This window comes from Sinocyclocheilus grahami, unplaced genomic scaffold (assembly GCF_001515645.1).
Source record: "Sinocyclocheilus grahami isolate Dianchi unplaced genomic scaffold, SAMN03320097.WGS_v1.1 scaffold67.1, whole genome shotgun sequence".
Taxonomy (NCBI): domain Eukaryota; kingdom Metazoa; phylum Chordata; class Actinopteri; order Cypriniformes; family Cyprinidae; genus Sinocyclocheilus; species Sinocyclocheilus grahami.
The window spans coordinates 295,475-316,140 of NW_015505246.1; the positions used below are offsets into that span (position 1 = coordinate 295,475).

Below are 20,666 nucleotides of genomic sequence, written 5' to 3' on the forward strand. Positions count from 1 at the left end.
AATCGCATCATATGATCCCTTTAAACCTGCTAAGGGAGCATGCTTATTTCATGTAAACAGATGCAGTCTTTTTAAGCAGAATTTATACTTAAAATCCGTCCCAGCCACCGCTACTTTTTTACAAGAGTACCCTACTAATCCAGGGACAATAATTTAAAATAATAATCATTTAAAAATTAAAAGATAATATAATAACGTTGTGTAGCCTTTAATACTATGGACACAGCCGGTTTTACTCACTGAGAGATTTATTCATCATAAAATAATCACTTCATAATTGTATTCGAGTCCTAAGGAAAGGATATGGACCAGAAGACATTGCAATTACTAAATGATATTTAGCTTTCTCTTTCACCGGGCGGCGGAGCGACTATCCGTTTACAGCTCACTGGGACTTCAGATAGTGACCGTGATTTCAGGAGACCGTCACCATGGCGAGTGAGTGAAGTGTTTTAAATAAACATGTGCAAACAATATACTTGCTCTTGTGAATTTATTTGGATGTTAATTACATTGTGCCAGCTGTCTCTTTAATACCGCGTGGTTTACATCTTGCTGCTGATTGGGCTGACATATTTGACACACTCCCCCATACAAGAGAAAACACATCTCAAACCCCGTTGCACACCGTTTCCAGGAAACATGTCATTCAAACCGGAAACCGTAGCAAAACGGTGCACACCGGTTTGAGCTTGCACTTGCCCCAGGTGTCTTTTTTAATGAAATTATGTCATTACGTTGCTGTCTTGCCGCCAGCCAATCGCTGCATTGCTGATCGTGGTTTCTTCTTCTTCTTCTTGTTAGTTTTATGGCGGATTGCAACCATGACATATCAAGCATTCCATTGCAAGAGGTGGAATACCATTACAAGACTAGTTAACACTCTGAGATTGATCGTGGTTTCGAGTATCTTCTTCGGTTTTATGGCGGGTAGCACCAATGTTAAGGTGCATTATCGCCACCTACTGTATTGGAGTGTGAACCAGAGTTTACCCTTTCATAATAAGAGGACAAAAAATTTAAAATAAAAACAAATAATTACTAAATAAAATAAAAAGTTTACTTCTTTACCTCAAGAAGATTTTCCCACTAAATTCTCTTAATCAGCTCTGTTCTCTTAAGATACAAAAACTTTCTAGTCCATAAGTAAATATATTTTTAAGCTTTAGGTTATCCACTCCCATCTTTCTAAGTTCATTCTTCATTGTTTCTCGTTCATTAGTATACTTTTGACAAATACAAATAACATGTTCTACTGATTCCTCCATTCCACAGTGCTCACATAATCCTGTTGGATGTTTATTTATTAGGTTTCGAGTATCGATACATAACCCCTTTTAAACCAACCCATGAAGGCGCAATTATCTCAGATAACTCAATCCAGCCAGACTAATCATCAACAACAGGTAAGAACCGAATTAGCCAGATCCCGATTAGCGCGATGATATCATCTTGGCTGTGACATTTCATCTCGGATGTAATAAGCGACGTACGAAGAACGGGCCCCTGATCACAGTCGCTAAATGAAAGAATCTGTCTTCTCCGCTTCACTATAATCAACTGTACTAGAGCAGAATTTGACTTTACAATAACTGAAATGGACAATAATTTATCACATACCATACAAATTATTCAAACGTCACAAGTGGCACGTTCCATTTCCATTTGCTCTGGATAGATCAAAGCATAAGCCTAGTTTACCCGGAAGTATTTTGTATTTATTTTATTGTTTTTAGTTTCCCATTTCATCTCTCTTCATTAAACGTCCCTTTTCAGTTATAACCATGTATATTTACAAATGAGCGTCTAGTGATTTTAATACTCTAATGGAAACTTAATCAACTTAATTTTTACATTACATGAAAATAAATACTCATATTTATATGCGAGTACTCATATACTCATATTTCATTACTCATATTATTACTAGTTTAACCACTTTAACGGTAAGTTAAGTTAACTTTTAACACAGTTGTATTTTTCTTTACTTTGTACATAACAACAATACAACTGAAGTGGAAACATTTGTAGGGAATTAATTTATAAAAAGAAAACATTGGCCACTTGATCACATTACATAACGTGAAACAGAAGATCAACCGCGGCTCGCTGTGCGTCTGACGTATAGTAGAGTCGGCGTAGTGTTGACGTGTCTCTAAAGCGCTCTCCTCTCCTGCAGAGGGACTGGCGCTCTCTCTGGCATCGGCAGGTCGCAGCGCCACTTCCGGTGGCATCCCCAGCTGCTAGTTCGTGGCAGCTGCCACTAGTCGTTTCAGGCTTTCTCTTTCACCGGGCGGCGGAGCGCACCGGCAGCGCTGGACTATCCGTTTACAGCTCACTGGGACTTCAGATAGTGACCGTGATTTCAGGAGACCGTCACCATGGCGAGTGAGTGAAGTGTTTTGAAACGATAATCAATGCGATTCTGCTATTATATCACTGTAGAGTTCTCTTAGCACCATTAGCATACTAGCTAGACCGCTTTCTTTAATTGAAAAATGTGTAAGATTTATTTACTTGATTTATATTTATTTAGATCTGTACTTTACTGCAAGTGAAATGCATTTCAGTTCCTCGTTGGTTTCTTTGTTATTCTTCATTGGTTGTGTTTCGTATGTGAATTAACATTTGCATTGCTTTTCTGGTGGCTAATGATTGAATGCTGCGGACTGCTAGCCTAAGCCTGTTAACTACTTTCCTAACACATCAACAAAACAAAATTGTAAACTACTACTTCAGATATTTATCGTAAGACATTTAAAAGCTAATACTGGGAGATAAACTTATTTAGTATTTTGTTGGATTGCCAGACCAGAGGGACGTTATCAAATAATATAAAGGCTAGCGAACAGGCATAAGTTACTGGTAAACTGAATCTAATTCTGTGTTTAACTTGATAATTGCTTGGCAGTTCATGAATACGCATGACACACAGTCAGAGAAATTGATGTATTATTAGATCTGATCTCCTGTGACAGAGTATTTCGCGGTATAAAAGGTCGGAAATATGAGTTTTAGCCCCTCAGTTTAATGATGACGACGCTTTAGATTGGCTACTGTTGTCCTAAGTAGCTCAACACAGGATTTGGGAAGAAAGGGACTTCTCATCAGTCTTGATTTTGAATTGCTGCTATCACGGCTTCTAAACATATCAGCAATTTTCTCCTCATACTGAGGTGCTAAAATAAAATTAAGGTATGACGTTTAGTAGATATGCTGCATTAAGTGAAGTTGTAATTTGTGGCACCAACTGTTTTATTTCTCCTTAACATTTCTGCTTTTTTTATTTCCAGTTAAGTTCTTGGAGGTTATAAAACCGTTTTGTGCGGTTTTGCCAGAAATCCAGAAACCGGAAAGAAAGGTATAACATTGGACACTACATATATTGTGTGTGTGTGGTTTTTAACTAGTTTACACATAAATCTACATTTTGAACTCATACTTATATTTGTCTTTCAGATCCAGTTCAGAGAAAAAGTGCTATGGACTGCCATCACATTGTTCATCTTTCTTGTTTGCTGTCAGGTAAGTTTGATTTCTTAAAAGGGTCCTATTATGCTCTTTTACAAAGTCTTGATGTTGTTTTGGGGGTGTACTAGAACAGGCTCTCATACTAGGTTGTTCGAAAAACACATTATTTTTCACATATTTTACATTATTACAACACCTCTCTCTCCAGTCTGGCATGAAAGGCTCGAACGGTTCCTGTATCAAATGAAGGCCCGCCTTCTGAAATACAAAATGTGCTGTGATTGGTTCGCTGGGCCAGTGTGTGTTGTGATTGGCAGCACTCGGCGCCTGGTTGGGAAATGTCATGCCCCTTACCATAGCATAATAGCATAATATAAATAGCATAATAGGACCCCTTTAATGTATGAAAATAGTGCTCCATGCTCCAGTTATGCTCAATGTATAAAAATGAGGTTAAAGGCTGATTTATACTTCTACGCCGTAGCCTTTACGCCATAGGCTATGTGTCAGTTTTCATTTATACTTCTGCGTCGTTGTCCGCGTCAACGTGCAGTACACATGCAAATGCTAGTCTAGAGTGTATGCTTGCTGGTGTAACCCGCAGTACCACGGCAAAAGCCGAAGAAGAAGCATTATAGCCGTGACGGTGGCAAATAAATATCAAATCATTATTTAAAACTACAAAAAGACAACAACGAAACCGGAGATGATGGCATTCCTTCAATCTGCACAAGGACTTGTATCACGGCAGATCGACATTGTTTGTTGCAGACAACTACTGATGTATAATGCTATGTAGTATAATAAATGATAAGACACTTGTTCTTTGCTTTGTTTTATTTAATATAAGAAGGTGTAACATTAAAATATATTAAAGTGCACATAAACACACACAAAACTCAAGTACATATGGAGGGAGGGGTTCTTGCAGACCAATCACAGCGCTTGCAGTCTGCGTAGATTTGACACGCTATTAGATTTTTGGAGAGATGCACGTCAGGCTACGGCGTATGGGTGTGCGTCTATGCGTAAGCTACGGCGTAGGTCTGACGCAGAAGTATAAATCAGCCTTAAGAGCTCATGTAATGTCTCTCCCTCTCTCAGATCCCACTGTTTGGGATCATGTCTTCAGACTCCGCAGATCCATTCTACTGGATGAGAGTCATCTTGGCATCAAACAGAGGTAAGTCTGTTTCTGTATGTGGAATATTACAATGTTAGGGTAATCTTAATTATTTTCATACCTAGTTTATTGAAGCATGTAATATATACTGTCGTTCAAAACTTTGGGGTCAGTAAGACTAATACATTTATTGAGCAAAACATATTGTGGGTTGTAAAGTTTACTAATGACCATGCTTTTCAGGTACTCTGATGGAGTTGGGTATCTCTCCCATTGTGACCTCTGGTCTGATCATGCAGCTGCTGGCTGGAGCTAAAATCATTGAGGTTGGAGACACACCTAAAGACAGAGCACTTTTCAATGGAGCCCAGAAATGTAGGTTTTTGTTGTTTTGAGTATATTGCATGTACATGCAATTAAATAATATTAGTTGTGATGATTAAAATTCTGTTGATGGCAATTTCTTAAATTTTTTCCCCAGTGTTTGGTATGATCATCACCATTGGCCAGGCTATTGTGTATGTTATGACTGGAATGTATGGCGACCCTTCAGAAATGGGTGCTGGCATCTGTCTGCTGATCATCATTCAGGTAAGAGAGCATGCACACACACAACACAGGAGTTTTTTGGGTGAGTGATCCATGTGTATTTTGTGATAAGAGATGTAATTACATTTGTGTGCATTTCCTGTAGTTGTTTGTGGCCGGTCTCATCGTGTTGCTGCTGGATGAGTTGCTGCAAAAAGGTTACGGTTTGGGCTCTGGTATCTCTCTCTTCATCGCCACCAACATCTGTGAGACAATCGTATGGAAGGCGTTCAGCCCAACCACAGTCAACACAGGAAGAGGTTTGTGTTCAGGACACAGCATCTCTGTTTGAAACATATTTTGAACTTGAGTGATGTTGACTGAATGTTGTTTGTGTACATACAGGTACTGAGTTTGAAGGAGCCGTTATTGCTCTGTTCCACCTGTTGGCCACTCGTACCGATAAAGTGCGAGCACTGAGAGAGGCCTTCTACAGACAAAACCTGCCCAACCTCTTGAACCTCATTGCTACAGTCTTCGTCTTTGCTGTGGTCATATACTTCCAGGTCAGTTTTTTATTATTATTATTATTTTGTTGCAAAGTAATGAGAATAATGAAGTTGAATTTAAGATTGAATTGCAGCAGAAGTCTCTCTCTCTCTCTGTATTTTTTCATAGTGTTTTGATAAATATGTATAATGATAGGTAGGTTTTGAGATTTTGTGTTCTTTACTACTTTTAGCATATTTGTTATTTTAATCTTCTACAGCGGGTAAAATAAGTATTGAACACGTCACAATTTTTCTCAGTAAATATATTTCTAAAGGTGCTGTTGACATGAAATTTTCACCAGATGTCGGTAACAACCCAAGTAATCCATACATGCAAAGAAAACAAAACAAATAAGTTCCGAAATTAAGTTGTGTGTAATAGAATGGAATGACACGGGGACAAAGTATTGAACACATGAAGAAAGGGAGGTGCAAAAAGGCATGGAAAGCCAAGACACCAGCTGAAATCTATCAGTAATTAGAAAGCAATCCTGCCCATAGTCAGTGGAAATTATTTAGCTGGTTATTATCTGGTTCAGTCCCAACACCTTCAGTACCAGGATGAAGATGAAACAAGGGTGGACATTTCAGCAAGACAATGATCCCAAACACAGCCAAGGAAACTCTCATTTGGTTTCAGAGAAAGAAAAAAATCACACCTGAGCAATGCATGCCACTAGTTTCTCCATACAGGAGGCGTCTTGAAGCTGTCATTACCAACAAAGGCTTTTGTACAAAGTATTAAATACATTTCAGTAGTTCAATACTTTGTCCCTGTCATTCCATTTTATAACACATAACTTAATTTCTGAACGTATTTGTTTTGTTTTATTTGTATGTATGAATTACTTGGGTTGTTACCGACATCTGGTGAAAATTTCAAGTCAACAGTACCTTTACAAATATATTTACTGAGAAAAATGGTGACGTGTTCAATACTTATTTTACCCGCTGTATTTGTGTATAATGCTTAGGCAATATTAAACAATAATATTAATATATGTAAACACAATAATTACAATAAAGTACTTTTAAAATGGATTTATTGATGAAAAATGTGTGAATTTTGTTTTGTACAGGGCTTCAGAGTTGACCTGCCCATCAAGTCTGCACGTTACCGTGGCCAGTACAACACATATCCCATCAAGCTGTTCTACACCTCCAACATTCCCATCATGCTGCAGTCTGCTCTGGTCTCTAACCTGTACGTCATTTCTCAGATGCTCTCCACCCGCTTCAGTGGAAATTTCCTGGTCAACCTACTGGGGACTTGGTCTGTAAGTGTCACCAGTGCTTGTTGCTGTGTACCATGTCTTCTGCTAAATTTAAAGTGCAAATCCAGAGATTATTTTATAGGATGCAGACCAGAAACCAAATAGAACTAGATATGGAAGAGGAAACCTTCCTAATAGCTTGTATTTTTGATGTTGTTGTTGTTGTTGTAGGATTCCTCATCTGGTGGTCCAGCTCGTGCCTACCCTGTAGGCGGTCTGTGTTACTATCTGTCTCCTCCAGAGTCATTTGGTTCTGTGCTTGAAGACCCAGTCCATACAGTGATCTACATTGTATTCATGCTGGGATCCTGTGCCTTCTTTTCTAAGACCTGGATTGAAGTTTCTGGATCATCTGCCAAAGATGTGTGTTACTAGTTCTTGTTCATTTATCAATGTTGTTTTTGGATATTTGATATGAAAATGTAATGGTTGTATGTGTGTTTTTAGGTGGCCAAGCAGCTGAAAGAACAGCAGATGGTGATGAGGGGACACAGAGAGACCTCCATGGTTCATGAACTCAACAGGTGAGCTACAAACACATTAACTTTTGAAGTACTTGCTTGTCAGGACCTTCATTAATCTCACACATTCTCTTTGTTATTCAGGTACATCCCCACAGCGGCTGCATTTGGTGGACTGTGTATCGGAGGCCTTTCAGTAATGGCTGACTTCCTGGGTGCCATCGGCTCTGGAACAGGAATCCTATTGGCTGTTACCATCATCTATCAGTACTTTGAAATATTTGTTAAGGAACAGAGTGAAGTTGGCAGCATGGGAGCGCTACTCTTCTAAACAAGGACACTCACAAAACACACACACATTTGCTGACACCTTATAAAACACTTTTATTATTTTTATGATTGTTGTTGTCATTTTATTTTTTTCTTTTGGTGTGATTTAAGCATTTATAATGGTCTGTCACAAGTGCTGTCTTGGGAGAACGCTAGTTCCGGCTGAGCATGTTCTCCTATTTGTCAGAAGTGGCAAAACATTTCTAAAATTCAGTGATTGAGCTGAACTTCAGTGATGGGACGGTAAAGATGGACTCTGTGAGCTCGGATTAGGAATATTCAGGAGTTTTCCCTTCTCAGTCTGTCCTTCTTCCATCTCCACGTGTCACTGAATCCCGTCATATTCACCCTTATGTTTATTTCTTGTCTGATCCTAGTTATGCCAGGTAAAAGGATTTTCTAGAAAGTATTGCTAATGTTGAGTGATTGATTTGATTTACTCGACACTGCCAAGTTTGGCTCCACGCACACAAACTGTTTCTTTTACGTCTCAGTTTGTCATATCTTGTAAGTGAAGCTTACCGACATTTATTTTTCCAATAATAGCTGTAAGGCTCACTCTAACTCCTCATACTGTATTTAATCATACAAAACGTGATGATTTAGTTATGGCAAAAGATCTGTCAGCAGAATAGCTTGTCAGTTCTAAACAAGGCAACATTACAACAGGAGAAATGCAGCGCACAGCGTGGCACCAGAGGCGTGTTATTTTTTTTATTAAATTTTTTGTGTGTACTCATTTACGCTGGAATCCTTTTGTACAGAACACATCTTACACAGTAGGCTTCAAGAATTTTCTGTTTTTGAAAGTGCTTGGTGGCAGACAGAACTGGTTACACCTGAAAAAATTAAGCCCTTTTTACTGTATCATTGGGTGTCTGTATATATGACATTTAATGCAGTGTGCAACCATGTAAAATAAGTCTTTCCTTTCCTTTTTTTTTTTTTTTATTTAAAAAAAATAATAAAAATGTTCCGAACAAATATATCCAGCAAAGACTGATCATTCTCAATAAAAACTCATTTTTGGGAGATAAGATGTGTTTTATTTGTGAGCATGGCTTACTGGACAAATCCAAATCTTTTTATGTGAATGTAAGAATGGCTGTTTCTTTCTTTTCACATATGACATGGTAAAGTTTGAGCTGTTCTGCAGGTTTCTATAAAAACATCTGCAGTACTTCACAAGCCCTCTGAATTGTGTTCGCTATGTTTAGCTACAAAGAAAATACCATATTTCAGAAAACTCAAGTATGCTATGGCTGCCACGGTTGTGAAATTAGTTTAACCGCTGATGGAATGTTCATAATTTAAGTGTCCGTGACTAAAGTCGTTTAAACTTCTCATTTTAAACAGTACTGTTCTATTAATTTCCTAAAGCCTAAGCTTAAAAGAATGATAGGTTTGTTATTTTTTTACAGGCAATCTGAGAGGCAAAAATTTTGGGTCCTCGTCTACTGTTTATGACGTCATGATATTTGATTTGATAACGTGGGTTGAAAGCGGCATGACCAATGAATGACCGTAGGACGGATAGATAGAGGAGGACATTTGCTGGAGAACGGAATTTTTGGAGTTGATGCTGCAAAATATTGATGATAAAGCGCTGGGAAATCAACGCACGCACTGCTTTGTATCTGCTTTTGCTACATTTACTTTACAATTTCTGTGTAGAAAGAAATGAATACAGTCAACGAGGAAGGTAATTCAGAGTCAATTCCTGAAATGGACTTTTTTTTTTTTAAATTGATTTATGTTATCAATAACTAGCTATCTGTTTGCTCTTAAAGTTTAAAGCAAGATCTGAAACAATTCTAGCCATAAGACTAGAGTTGATAGCGATGACCTTGTCGTTTGGAGAATGGAAAATTGGATTTTGTTTTACTTTAATCTATTTATATCTGTTTTTAAAATGAGACATAAAGGAAACAGGGACACTGAATAAATGCAGAAAGTAACAATGTATGGACTATATATTTTTCCAACACATTTTTTGATGAACGTGATATCCTAAAATATATAATGTGACATCTTAAAAAATGGTGAGACATCCAGAAAAAGGAACCATATATAGGATAGATGTTTTGTTGAACTCTCTCTTATAGTGTGTTCTGAAAAATATCAACTTCATATTTATACATTTTGTGTTCCTTTTCTTTTTTATACTACTTTGTCTTTTTTTTTTGTTCTATTTTGTTCCTATAATCACCTTAATCCCAGTGTAACTTCGTTACAAAAAATTGACGTGTGAAAGTGTGTGATTTAAAGTCTACTGAGATTAACGTGTGTCAGACATGGTAATTGAGTGAGTACAAGTATTTACGTGTGAAATGTGATATAAATTTTATATTGTTTGGCCATTTAAGTATATATGTATATAACTGTGTGCTGCTTTAGTCAAAGATGAGACATAAAGGAAACAGGGACACTGAATAAATGCAGAAAGTAACAATGTATGGACTATATATTTTTCCAACACATTTTTTGATGAACGTGATATCCTAAAATATATAATGTGATATCTTAAAAAATGGTGAGACATCCAGAAAAAGGAACCATATATAGGATAGATGTTTTGTTGAACTCTCTCTTATAGTGTGTTCTGAAAAATATCAACTTCATATTTATACATTTTGTGTTCCTTTTCTTTTTTATACTACTTTGTCATTTTTTTTGTTCTATTTTGTTCCTATAATCACCTTAATCCCAGTGTAACTTCGTTACAAAAAATTGACGTGTGAAAGTGTGTGATTTAAAGTCTACTGAGATTAACGTGTGTCAGACATGGTAATTGAGTGAGTACAAGTATTTACGTGTGAAATGTGATATAAATTTTATATTGTTTGGCCATTTAAGTATATATGTATATAACTGTGTGCTGCTTTAGTCAAACAGTATCAAAGTAATTTAAGGGAGGTTAATGAATCACCTTTCACATTGGGTCCAAAAGTTTGAGATTACGTAAAAGGTTGAAATTTAAAATCTTTGATTCAAAACATACTGTCTAACATCTGTATATCATGAGATATTAAATAAAGTCATACAGATTTGGAATGATATGAGGCTGAGTAAATGGTGACAGAATTTTTTCTTCTCAGTTCTAGCTAATTCTGTCAGTCAAGGTACTGACATATTTAAATGAGATCTGTTAAAAAAAAAGCACAGGAATGAGGTTTCTTGAATGATATATTTTGACAGCTAATTTTGCACATGGTGGAAAAAATTAAATGGAAGATAGCTTTAGATTTTTCAATGCCTTTGAGTCAATCATCAAAGGTCAGTAAAAGGAAATTGATGTTTCTGAACTGGTTGTTTTTGGGAGAGTGCCACATCATGTTTAGCTTGTTCAATGATTGCCTGACGGATATCTGAAGTTTCTTACTGGATGAGACTAGAGGGAAAACCAAGTAAACTGACCAATGCAGTGATAGGGAGGAGGTTAGAAGGTCAGCGGGGCAGTGTTCATATAAACCTCTGTAATTCTTCCTGTGAACTACAGACGAATCTTGAGAGAACTTGTAAGTAAAAACTTCTGATACAGAGATTTATTTGAAATGTATATCTGCTGTTTTCATATCTTTATATCTCCTCTGTGAATACAGGAGTGATGTCCAGCCTAAAGGAGATCTGTGCCGGATTACCCCTTGATCCTCTTCCTCCAAACCGTGGCAGAGACCCCAGCATACCTCATGCACTTGTCCGTACTCCAAACTTCACCCCAGCAGAAGAACGGGTGGGTCAATATATCTCTGACACATCTATTCTGAATATCCAATCTGCTTTCTTTCAGACAATGACAGTGCATGGGGACCAAAAAGGACAAAAAACATAAAGCATCATATATGTAATGCATATGACTTGTATGCTATACTCCAAATCTTTAGAAGCGATATGATAACTTTGTGTGTGGAACAGACTGAGATTTAAGTTATTCAGTAAAAAAAAAATTTGTTTTTGATTCTGTCAAATCACATTGATTCTTTAAAATTTCTTTATTAGTTTACATAGTTGTGTAATGAAACGGCTATTTACAGCCCAAAAATATGAAATGCATAAAATTATAATGAAATGTTGTTCTGGAATATACTCTACTGTTCAAAAGTAAAAGAAATTAATACTTTCACCAAGGATAAATTAAATTAGTTAAAAGTGATAAAGTTTTTTTTTCTTTAAAAATCTATTTGAAGTAATTGCTGTTCTTCTGAACTTTGTATTTGTCAAAGAATCCTGAAAGAAAATATTTTGTGGTTTACACAGCTATTATGCAGCAAAACTGTTCAACATTGATGATAATAACAAGAAATGTTGTAAGAATGTCATTTTTACAGTAATATTCACAATATTACTATTTCAAAAACAAAACAAACCCTACTGAGCCCAAACTTTTGAACTGTAGATTTGTAAATGAATTAGGAGGTTTAAATTCTACGCGGTGATCAGCAGTGGTTAAAAATACAAAATCTTCCAAATCTTTCCACACTGTGAGCCCTGTCAATCATTAGAGAAGATAAGAGTCCGAGTTTTGTAAGAGAGAAAGGAACGAATGCTCAGTGAAATGGGGGATGAGGGACAGAGACCAAAACATTTAGTAACTTGATTGCATCATGATCACTGTCGGTCCCTTCAGTTAAACTCTACTGAACTCTCCTCTGTCATAGTCTGTTTCTCTGTCTCTCTAGCTGGCTTTGAGGAACGCTTTGAGATACTTTCCTCCAAATCTGCATGCGACTCTGGCTACAGAGTTTGCGCAGGAGCTCAGACAATATGGACACATTTACATGTACCGCTTCTGTCCTACACTACGTATGAGGTATAAGCAATTGCACAGCATACATGGACAACTGTATTAATATACCATGTCTTGACCATAGCATTTCACACCGTATCTGTGACTGTATGTGTGTGTGTTATAGAGCCTATCCTATTGATCAGTACCCATGCAGAACAAGACAAGCTGCTTCCATCATGCTTATGATAATGAACAACCTGGATCCTGCTGTAGCACAGGTACATTTTCACATGTGATATGTAATAATCCAGAAATGGCTGGGAGGTTTATTCAGCAAGGGGGCCTCTTCTTTTAGACCTATGGATCTTCCTTTTCCTTCTTGAAGATCATATTTTATGGTGTAAGTACTGTATCTCTAAAATACGCTCTCATTTTAATGCTTGTCTGCTCGCAGTTCCCACAAGAGCTTGTCACATATGGAGGAAACGGACAGGTGTTCAGCAACTGGGCGCAGGTAGATTTGTACAGATTTATGTATCGGTAATTTTATATTTTATACACCTATAATACACCTTTTTCTACGTATATACTGTGTTTATGTGTGTGTTGTATACATAGTTCTGGTTGGTATTTCACTATCTGAGCACCATGACTGAAGAGCAGACCCTTGTGATGTACAGTGGTCATCCACTGGGTCTTTTTCCCAGCCTCCCTTCTTCTCCACGCTGTGTAATCACAAACGGCATGGTAAGATACACACAGGCCTTTATGCATGAGCATGGGTTATTTTTACCCATAAGGGTGCATCTCTTTATCTTCTTGTTTTGTTTCAGGTCATTCCAAACTATTCTTCCAGAGAGGAATATGAGAAGATGTTTGCTATGGGCATTACAATGTGAGATTTCACCAATACCTATTACCTAGTCTCTTTTAGAAAATATGCATATGTACACTACTATTCTAGTTTACCAGTTTGAGGTTGGTGAGATTTTTTTTAAACCCTTGTGCGCTCATTTGGGAGTCACACTCATGGCCTTCGCGGTCAAACGTGACCGGACACCTGAAATGTAACTTTTTTTTTCTTCAGTAAAATCAATCTAATATATTTTTGTTCAATACTGTTTTTTTCTTTTGTATTTTGAGAGAATTTTATGGTAATAATTAATATTTATTCAATGATTATTATACATTTTTCCCATTGAAAATAGCACCAAAAAAAATTCTCTAATTTTTTTAAACAATTTTTCAATCAATGCAGTATCTCTGATTAAAATAGAGACTAGGCCTTTAAAATCAATTTTTTTAAAGGCAGATTAGCACCTCCTGTTGAGAGCAAAGAAAGAAAAACCTGTAATTTCATGGTGTAACCACTAGATGCCTGTATAGGAATCTAAAGAGAGGCTTGTGAATTCCCTAGTTGTTTTTATACATAATTGTTTACTTTTATTAGGTTGTGGATTTAAATGCATATTAAGGCATTCTCAAAGACTACTTTTTTGTCAAGGTTTATATATTTTTGTTGTTTTAAATGTTGATTTGAAGCGTCAGTTTTTTTAATTATTATTACTACAGTCAAACCTGAATACAGAAAGCATTTTGTTATACAAAACATTAACATTCTATAAAAATGTAACAAAAATAAACAGGAATGCTTTATCAGAGCTTAATCCTTCTGGGCCTGATCTGATTTTAACCTCTTATTTCAGTTTTCTGACTCATTTTGGCTATATGGTTATAGCCATACCAATTAATTTGAGTGTGTATAATTCTGTATGTGTGTGTCTGTGAGTGGATGTGTCTGTTTTGCACTCCAGATGTTTTAGAGTTTCTCCCCTTCACTGCTGTGCAATATTTTCTGCATCGTGGGGTTTGTAAAGGATTTGAAAAAAAGGATTTGTAGATTGTACACACAAAAATTTTCTGTATTTTCTATTTTTTTGCCATTTCCCATTCATTTCCTATGGTCGGTCATTTTTGAGGACCATGAGTGTGACTATTTTTTTTACAAGCACTTCGCTTTTTCAAATCATGCCCTCAATTTGTTTGTGTGTTCACATACCAAGTGCCATACAAGTCACCAAGTTTCGTACCATTCCGGTGAAGCTACGATTTTTAAACATTCAAAATGCAAAATTCTTCGGTGTGACCGAAGACCGCACAAGGGAGAAGTCTATCTCTAATCATGAAGACTGCATTTATTTGATTAAAAATACAGTAAGACAGTGATATTGTCAAATATTATTACAAATATATATAGAAATCATTCTAATATGCTGATTTGGTGCTTAAGAAACATTTCTTCTTATTATTAATGTTTAAAACAGTTGTGCTGCTTAATATTTTTGTGGAAACTGTGATGCATTTGTTGGATTCTTTGTTATATAGAAAGTTCCAAATATAATTTTTTGTAAAATACATGATAAATATTTTTACTGTAACTTTAAAATCAATGTAATGCATCCTTGAAGAATTGGGTGATAGTATAGTCTGTATTGTCTAGTGTGTATGTTTCTCTGTGTTTATGGTCAGGTATGGGCAGATGACTGCTGGAAGTTACTGTTACATTGGCCCACAGGGCATCGTCCACGGCACCATGGTAACCAATGCATCTATTAAAAATGTTCTGTTATATCAAATGAAAACATCAAAAAGCAGATCTAAACAAGTATTTCTCTGTGTATATAGTTGACAGTGCTCAATGCAGGTCGGAGATACTTGGGCTCAGGTGACCTGAGGGGTCGTGTGTTTGTGACATCTGGTCTGGGAGGCATGAGCGGAGCACAAGCAAAGGCAGCGGTCATTGCTGGCTGTGTTGGGGTCATTGCAGAGGTTAGAAAATGGTTAAAGTCAATGCTCACTATTATTATATATTTCTAGCTAGCCAGTTTATTCAAGTTTCCTGTTAAAAACAAATTTGCTTACCAATCAGTGAGATATACATTAGATTCAATCACAAAGAAAATGCCCCGACATGATTTAAGGGTGTCTTTTAAAGATCCAGTCTCAACTTTAAATGGACTAAAATGTGAACCCAGTTGTTTTGCATTCACATTTTTCCTGGCCATAGAAGTGGGTATATGTCTCATTTTGGTCCATTTTACTTGTGTTCCATTTCAGGTTTCATGTATATTTGTAAACAGTTGTCCCTCAATCAGTAATTTCCATAAAACTGAGATAAAATATTTGGAATTATGCAAATTCAAAAAAAAAGTGAACCTTCAGAATATTTACATTATAAGAGAACAACAGCATGGATTTATAGCAAACCTCAGTCAAACTCGTATAGCAAAGTGGCTCAAATTGCTTAAAAATTTGTTTGGATTCTTCACATTCTTCACAAGTCCAAATTGCAAAACACCCTCAGGCCCCTAAAATGATCCATATGTAAAGTGCACAATCATAACTGACCTCTGCAGGTTGATGAAGCTCCACTAAAGAAAAGGCATGAGCAGGGCTGGCTGATGGAGATCACTAGTGACTTGAGCCACTGCATCCAACGCATCAGGTACAGTATGCAAGAAAATATACATAGAAACACATTGAAACACACAGACATATCTTCAGCTTATGCTTAATCTTATAGGGAGGCCAGAAGGGCAAAGATGGCCTTGAGTTTAGGCTACCATGGCAACATTGTGGATCTCTGGTAAGTTGTGTACTTCATATTTTATTTGCAATAGTTTCCATTTTTTAGTAAATTATAAGTGCAATATGTTTCAGGGAGTGCCTCTACCAGGAGTATAAGAAGACAGGAGAGTTGTTGGTTGATTTGGGTTCTGATCAGACATCACTTCATAATCCATTCAGTGGAGGATATTACCCAGTGCAACTCGCCTTCAGACAAGCCAATCAGCTCATGAACACCGAACCTGAGCGCTTCAAAACCCTTGTACATGAAAGGTACACACAGAAATCTCTTGATCTGAGTTTCACAAATAACTACAAGTTATTTAAAACTACATAAGCTGCAACTCTCTTGTGTAGTCTTCGCAGGCAGGTGGCTGCCATCAATAAATTGTCAGATGCAGGGATGTTCTTCTGGGACTACGGAAATGCTTTTCTATTAGAGGCCCAGAGAGCAGGCAAGTAAAGAGTCAGCTGCCCTTACATGGCCACTTACCAAATAAATAAATAAATAGATGAGTTATGAATTATATCATTTAGTGAGAAGAAAGAGGCCACAGAGTGATAGGACAGATGCGAAGCTATCTTGTATCTATCTAATATGTCTTAATACAAAGATATTTATGGAAGCTCATTTGTGCTACAGAGAAGAAGAAAAAAAGGTAATTGTGACTTTTTATCTTACAATTCTTTCTTTTTTCTCTAAATTCTAGGTATATATACACAAATATGACTTTTTTTTTAGAATTGCAAGTTTAATTCTGTTAATTTTGTCAGTGTAATTCTGAGAAGAATTTTGAAATATATACTTGCAATTCGCAAATGTAAAAAAAAAATCAGAATTGTGAGATAAAATGTCACAATTACCTTTTTTTATCATGGCAGAAACAACAACAAAAAAGATTTGTGACATGTAAACTCTGAATTAAGAGAAAAAAGTCAGAATTGCAAGATATAAACTCAGAACTGTGCAATGTACAATCAGAATTGCAAGGTTATATCTCAAAAATTCTGAATTTATATCTTGCAATCCTGAGAACAAAAAGTCACAATACCTTTATTAATTTAATATGATTTTATTTTATTTTTTTGCCATGGTGCAAACAACCTTCCATAGAAATTTGTTGTAAAATGCCATGATTATCCAGTCAGTATTACGTATTCCAGTGAGCCATATAATAAAACCTTTCAACATCAAAGTATGCATAGTTAACCTCAAACAAATCCGTTAAAAACAAAAAGTGCATCAGTAAATATGTTCTTCTTTCTCTTCAAGGTGCGCTGGTAGAGAAGAAAGGGGGAGGGGCTACTGAGTTTAAATATCCCTCATATGTCCAACACATAATGGGGTATGTGACCATTCGCAAGCTTACACACATATATGTACTAACTACACACACTCACAGACTAGTTTTAATCTTTGCCCAATCCTGTAGAGATATTTTCTCACTGGGTTTTGGGCCATTTCGTTGGGTCTGTACCTCTGGTGACCCTGCTGACCTGGCTGAGACCGACGCAATCGCCACTGCTGTACTAGAAGAGATAAGTTCCACAGTAACCGAACGTGTCCGACAGCAGTACAGTGACAACATCCGCTGGATCTGTGAAGCTGGGAAACACAAGATGGTACGAGTCACAGACACCCAATTCGAAATCACCACAATGTTCATTTTGTAGTCACATCAATTTATTTACGGATCGATTTTGAACTTATACGGACATCAAGTGGTGACATCAAAGCAAGTAATGCCTTTGTGAAAATGTGTTATTCACAGTCAGACAAAATTAATTCAATGTCCAATAATAGGCATACCATTATGATTTTAAACATACATTTTAATTAATTTCTTTAAGATTAAAACGTTTAAATGTACTGGATCTTTTAGGTTATGTGTTATAATAATGCTTAGTGTGTTCAGGTTGTTATTTGCATAGTAAGACTGAGTTTTGTGTTTAGGTTGTGGGTTCGCAGGCCCGTATTCTCTATTCGGACCAGCGAGGAAGAGTATCCATCGCCTTGGCCATAAACCAAGCCATTGCTAAGGGCAGAGTCTCGGTAAAGCTACTGAAGTGTGCATACTACAGTACTCGTTTAATTATGGTTCATTAATACACACTTTGCAACATAATAGTGCAACTGTGTTTTTACCTCCTCAGGCTCCAGTAGTCATCAGTAGAGACCACCATGATGTCAGCGGGACAGACAGCCCCTTCAGGGAGACCTCCAATGTTTATGATGGCTCTGCCTTCTGTGCAGGTACAAACAGACACATCCAGAAATACAAGTGAACTCATACTCCTTATACTAACTATACTGAGTAAGGGATAATGTATAGTAATAATGACATAGTAAAATAAACCTGACAAGGTGATTAGAATACAACAAGGTGTTGTATTATCCTGAAAGACTGTTTGAATATATATTATCTTGCTTATTACACAGCCATTTAGAGAATAAAAAAATTATCATGAAAAAAAAAACATGATCTGAATTTTATTAACTTTCATTATACAAAAATATATGACCCCACAATGCTCTGATTGACCAATCAGAAGTATGTATTTCAGAGAGCCTATTTAAAATATAATAAATCATATATAATATGTCTGTGCATTTATTATAGACATGGCAGTGCAGAACTTTGTTGGTGATGCATTCCGTGGTGCCACATGGGTTGCTTTGCACAATGGAGGAGGAGTTGGATGGTAAGGAGACATTTGACTATTTATTGCTGAATATTAATTTAGAAATTACTTCTAGTTCAGTCACTAATTGGCTTGTAATTGTGTATTACCGATTGAGCAAAACGAATAAAAATGCACCATAAAAAAAGTTTAGTTAGTAACCAGTAGGGCATCAATTATTGACCCTTGTTTTTATTTTTAGGGGGGAAGTGATGAATGGTGGTTTTGGATTGGTTCTGGATGGATCTGAAGACGCAGGGCAAAGAGCTAATCTAATGTTGAACTGGGATGTCTCTAATGGGGTGAGTATCTTTATGTGTGTGTTTATATATACACTTATTATACTGTTCTATATAAATACTGATGTGCATATCATTAGGTGGCACGGAGATGCTGGTCTGGCAATGCTAATGCTTATGAGACAATTCAACGTACCATGGAGGACCAGCGTCAGCTGAGAGTCACAATGCCCAACCCAGTACCGGAAGATCAAATTCTGGACCGTGCACTGCAGGGATAGACTAAATGCTGAATACCAAAAATATGATATTATTCATTAAAATGCAACAGAATGAGTGTCTATGAACACACTTTCACATACCAGGAAAAAAAAATCAGTTTAAGTAACACAAGTACTGTTCTATTCAATCAGGTTGGACAATGGAATGCTTATATAGTCTGTAAAATTTAAATTCTATATAGTCAAATACATTAAAGTCTAAGATTACCCTGAACTAGTGCATTATTTACAGCTACTTTTGTATTTTATAAATGAAAACAGCTGTTCGGTTTTTACATTTTATTTCAGTGTATTGATTTGAATAAAGTATTTAAGGTAAAGAAACAACCCGATGTGTGTTTTATATGGTCCTATAAAATAATAACGTTCCATAAAGGTAAGAATGGTCCTGAATGTAAGTCGCAAGATGACAAATATAATATTATAGTTTATTTTTGACACTGTTGTCAAATTATAGTATTTTAGTAGTAACATGCTATAAACAGTAAAAGAATTTGAGATGCAACTGACAAATTTTCTCTCTGTTTTTGGTATATAATATAATTTAAACTAAAAGATGCTTCAGTATAGTCCTTGACTGTCTTGAGTCAAAATGAAGAAAAGCTTTGACCTTTGAACAAGAAGAATGGATGTCATGGATACACGTAAACATGCCACACATAGACTTTAGTTACTTCACATCTACATTTACAGAGGTGAGTGGCGTTGAAAATCCTGGTATATTACAATTTAGCTTAATTTTATTTGAACAGCTAATTTTTAAACAATGACAAAAAGTCCAGTATTGGGAACGGAGTGCTTACTGGATGACCCGACGCTGGTAGAGGAATTCAGGCGGTTAAAAAAGCGAGATTTGACAGAGACGTACCTATTTCAAATAGCATGTGGTTCGTTGGGACCACAAAAATGCAGTGCCTTTAGGAAGCATATCATGGATAAAATGAAAACATCACCTCGTCCACAGCCGAAACACCTCGACGCTCGAGCTGCAATGCCGGCATCAGACCACAGAGGCGCCGCTGAGTTTTACTCGCGTTTACCTGGAGACAAACCTGAGGAACTCCTGGACTGGATCAGCGACAGGAAGGCGTTCAGAGAAGCTCTAGAACGGATGGGAGATCTGCGCAGATGGCTCCGCAATAAACCCATTCTCACCGATATGGAGGTCCTCGTTATGGAGCGAGACAGACAAGCTAAGCGGATGTCATCACTCCCCCCAAGAACAAGCATTGTTCCACCAACAGATGCTGTCACTGTAGGAACATAACTTAATATTGACAATGAAAACACGATATATATATATATATATATATATATATATATATATATATATATATATATATATATATATATATATATATATAAAACGA

The 20,666-nt window shown here is 36.5% G+C and overlaps 3 protein-coding genes across 7 annotated transcripts in view; all 3 read left to right on the forward strand.

Moving 5' to 3' along the window:
• Positions 1-374: 374 nt before the first annotated feature.
• Positions 375-8,772, forward strand: sec61a1a (SEC61 translocon subunit alpha 1a). Of its 3 annotated transcripts, XR_001609214.1 has the most exons (13): positions 2,261-2,388; positions 3,294-3,361; positions 3,460-3,525; positions 4,576-4,654; positions 4,838-4,969; positions 5,076-5,185; positions 5,289-5,442; positions 5,528-5,688; positions 6,753-6,950; positions 7,119-7,310; positions 7,395-7,471; positions 7,553-7,893; positions 8,002-8,772. XR_001609214.1 is itself a non-coding variant. In XM_016271986.1 (12 exons), exons 1-12 carry the CDS (start codon positions 432-434, stop codon positions 7,737-7,739), a joined length of 1,431 nt encoding a protein of 476 aa, XP_016127472.1. In that variant the 5' UTR covers positions 375-431; the 3' UTR covers positions 7,740-8,772. The 3 variants fall into 3 exon arrangements, 2 of the variants coding, with proteins under 2 accessions (XP_016127472.1, XP_016127471.1); XM_016271986.1 differs by lacking the exon at positions 2,261-2,388 and adding an exon at positions 375-438 and having other exon boundaries at positions 7,553-8,772; XM_016271985.1 differs by having other exon boundaries at positions 7,553-8,772.
• A 2,369-nt stretch (positions 8,773-11,141) lies between these two features.
• On the forward strand, positions 11,142-19,387 carry uroc1 (urocanate hydratase 1). Of its 2 annotated transcripts, XM_016271983.1 has the most exons (20): positions 11,142-11,256; positions 11,341-11,471; positions 12,418-12,548; positions 12,652-12,745; positions 12,922-12,981; positions 13,086-13,214; positions 13,301-13,362; positions 14,997-15,063; positions 15,153-15,296; positions 15,884-15,972; positions 16,051-16,113; positions 16,188-16,367; positions 16,452-16,549; positions 17,368-17,440; positions 17,528-17,717; positions 18,049-18,147; positions 18,249-18,348; positions 18,716-18,797; positions 18,979-19,078; positions 19,156-19,387. In XM_016271983.1, the coding sequence occupies exons 2-20, from the start codon at positions 11,346-11,348 to the stop codon at positions 19,294-19,296; spliced, it is 2,028 nt and encodes a 675-aa protein (XP_016127469.1). In that variant the 5' UTR covers positions 11,142-11,256; positions 11,341-11,345; the 3' UTR covers positions 19,297-19,387. The 2 variants fall into 2 exon arrangements, with proteins under 2 accessions (XP_016127469.1, XP_016127470.1); XM_016271984.1 differs by lacking the exons at positions 18,716-18,797; positions 18,979-19,078; positions 19,156-19,387 and having other exon boundaries at positions 18,049-18,161; positions 18,249-18,331.
• Positions 19,388-20,049: 662 nt separating this feature from the next.
• Positions 20,050-20,666, forward strand: part of efcab12 (EF-hand calcium binding domain 12) — a 3,159-nt gene continuing 2,542 nt past the window's right edge. For both annotated transcript variants that reach the window (XM_016272110.1, XM_016272109.1), the window contains exon 1: positions 20,050-20,551. In XM_016272110.1, the coding sequence (XP_016127596.1) occupies positions 20,063-20,551 (489 nt within the window). In that variant the 5' untranslated portion in view covers positions 20,050-20,062. The remainder of the gene's footprint in view (positions 20,552-20,666) is intronic.

Coding starts and splice junctions, on each gene's coding strand:
- sec61a1a (XM_016271986.1), top strand. Junction 7,311..7,394: donor CTGGATCATCTGCCAAAGAT/GTGTGTTACTAG, acceptor GTGTGTTTTTAG/GTGGCCAAGCAGCTGAAAGA. Junction 7,472..7,552: donor ATGGTTCATGAACTCAACAG/GTGAGCTACAAA, acceptor TTTGTTATTCAG/GTACATCCCCACAGCGGCTG.
- uroc1 (XM_016271983.1), top strand. CDS start 11,346: ATGTCCAGCCTAAAGGAGATCTGTGCCGGATTACCCCTTGATCCTCTT. Junction 16,550..17,367: donor ATTAGAGGCCCAGAGAGCAG/GCAAGTAAAGAG, acceptor TTTCTCTTCAAG/GTGCGCTGGTAGAGAAGAAA. Junction 17,718..18,048: donor AAGCTGGGAAACACAAGATG/GTACGAGTCACA, acceptor TTTTGTGTTTAG/GTTGTGGGTTCGCAGGCCCG.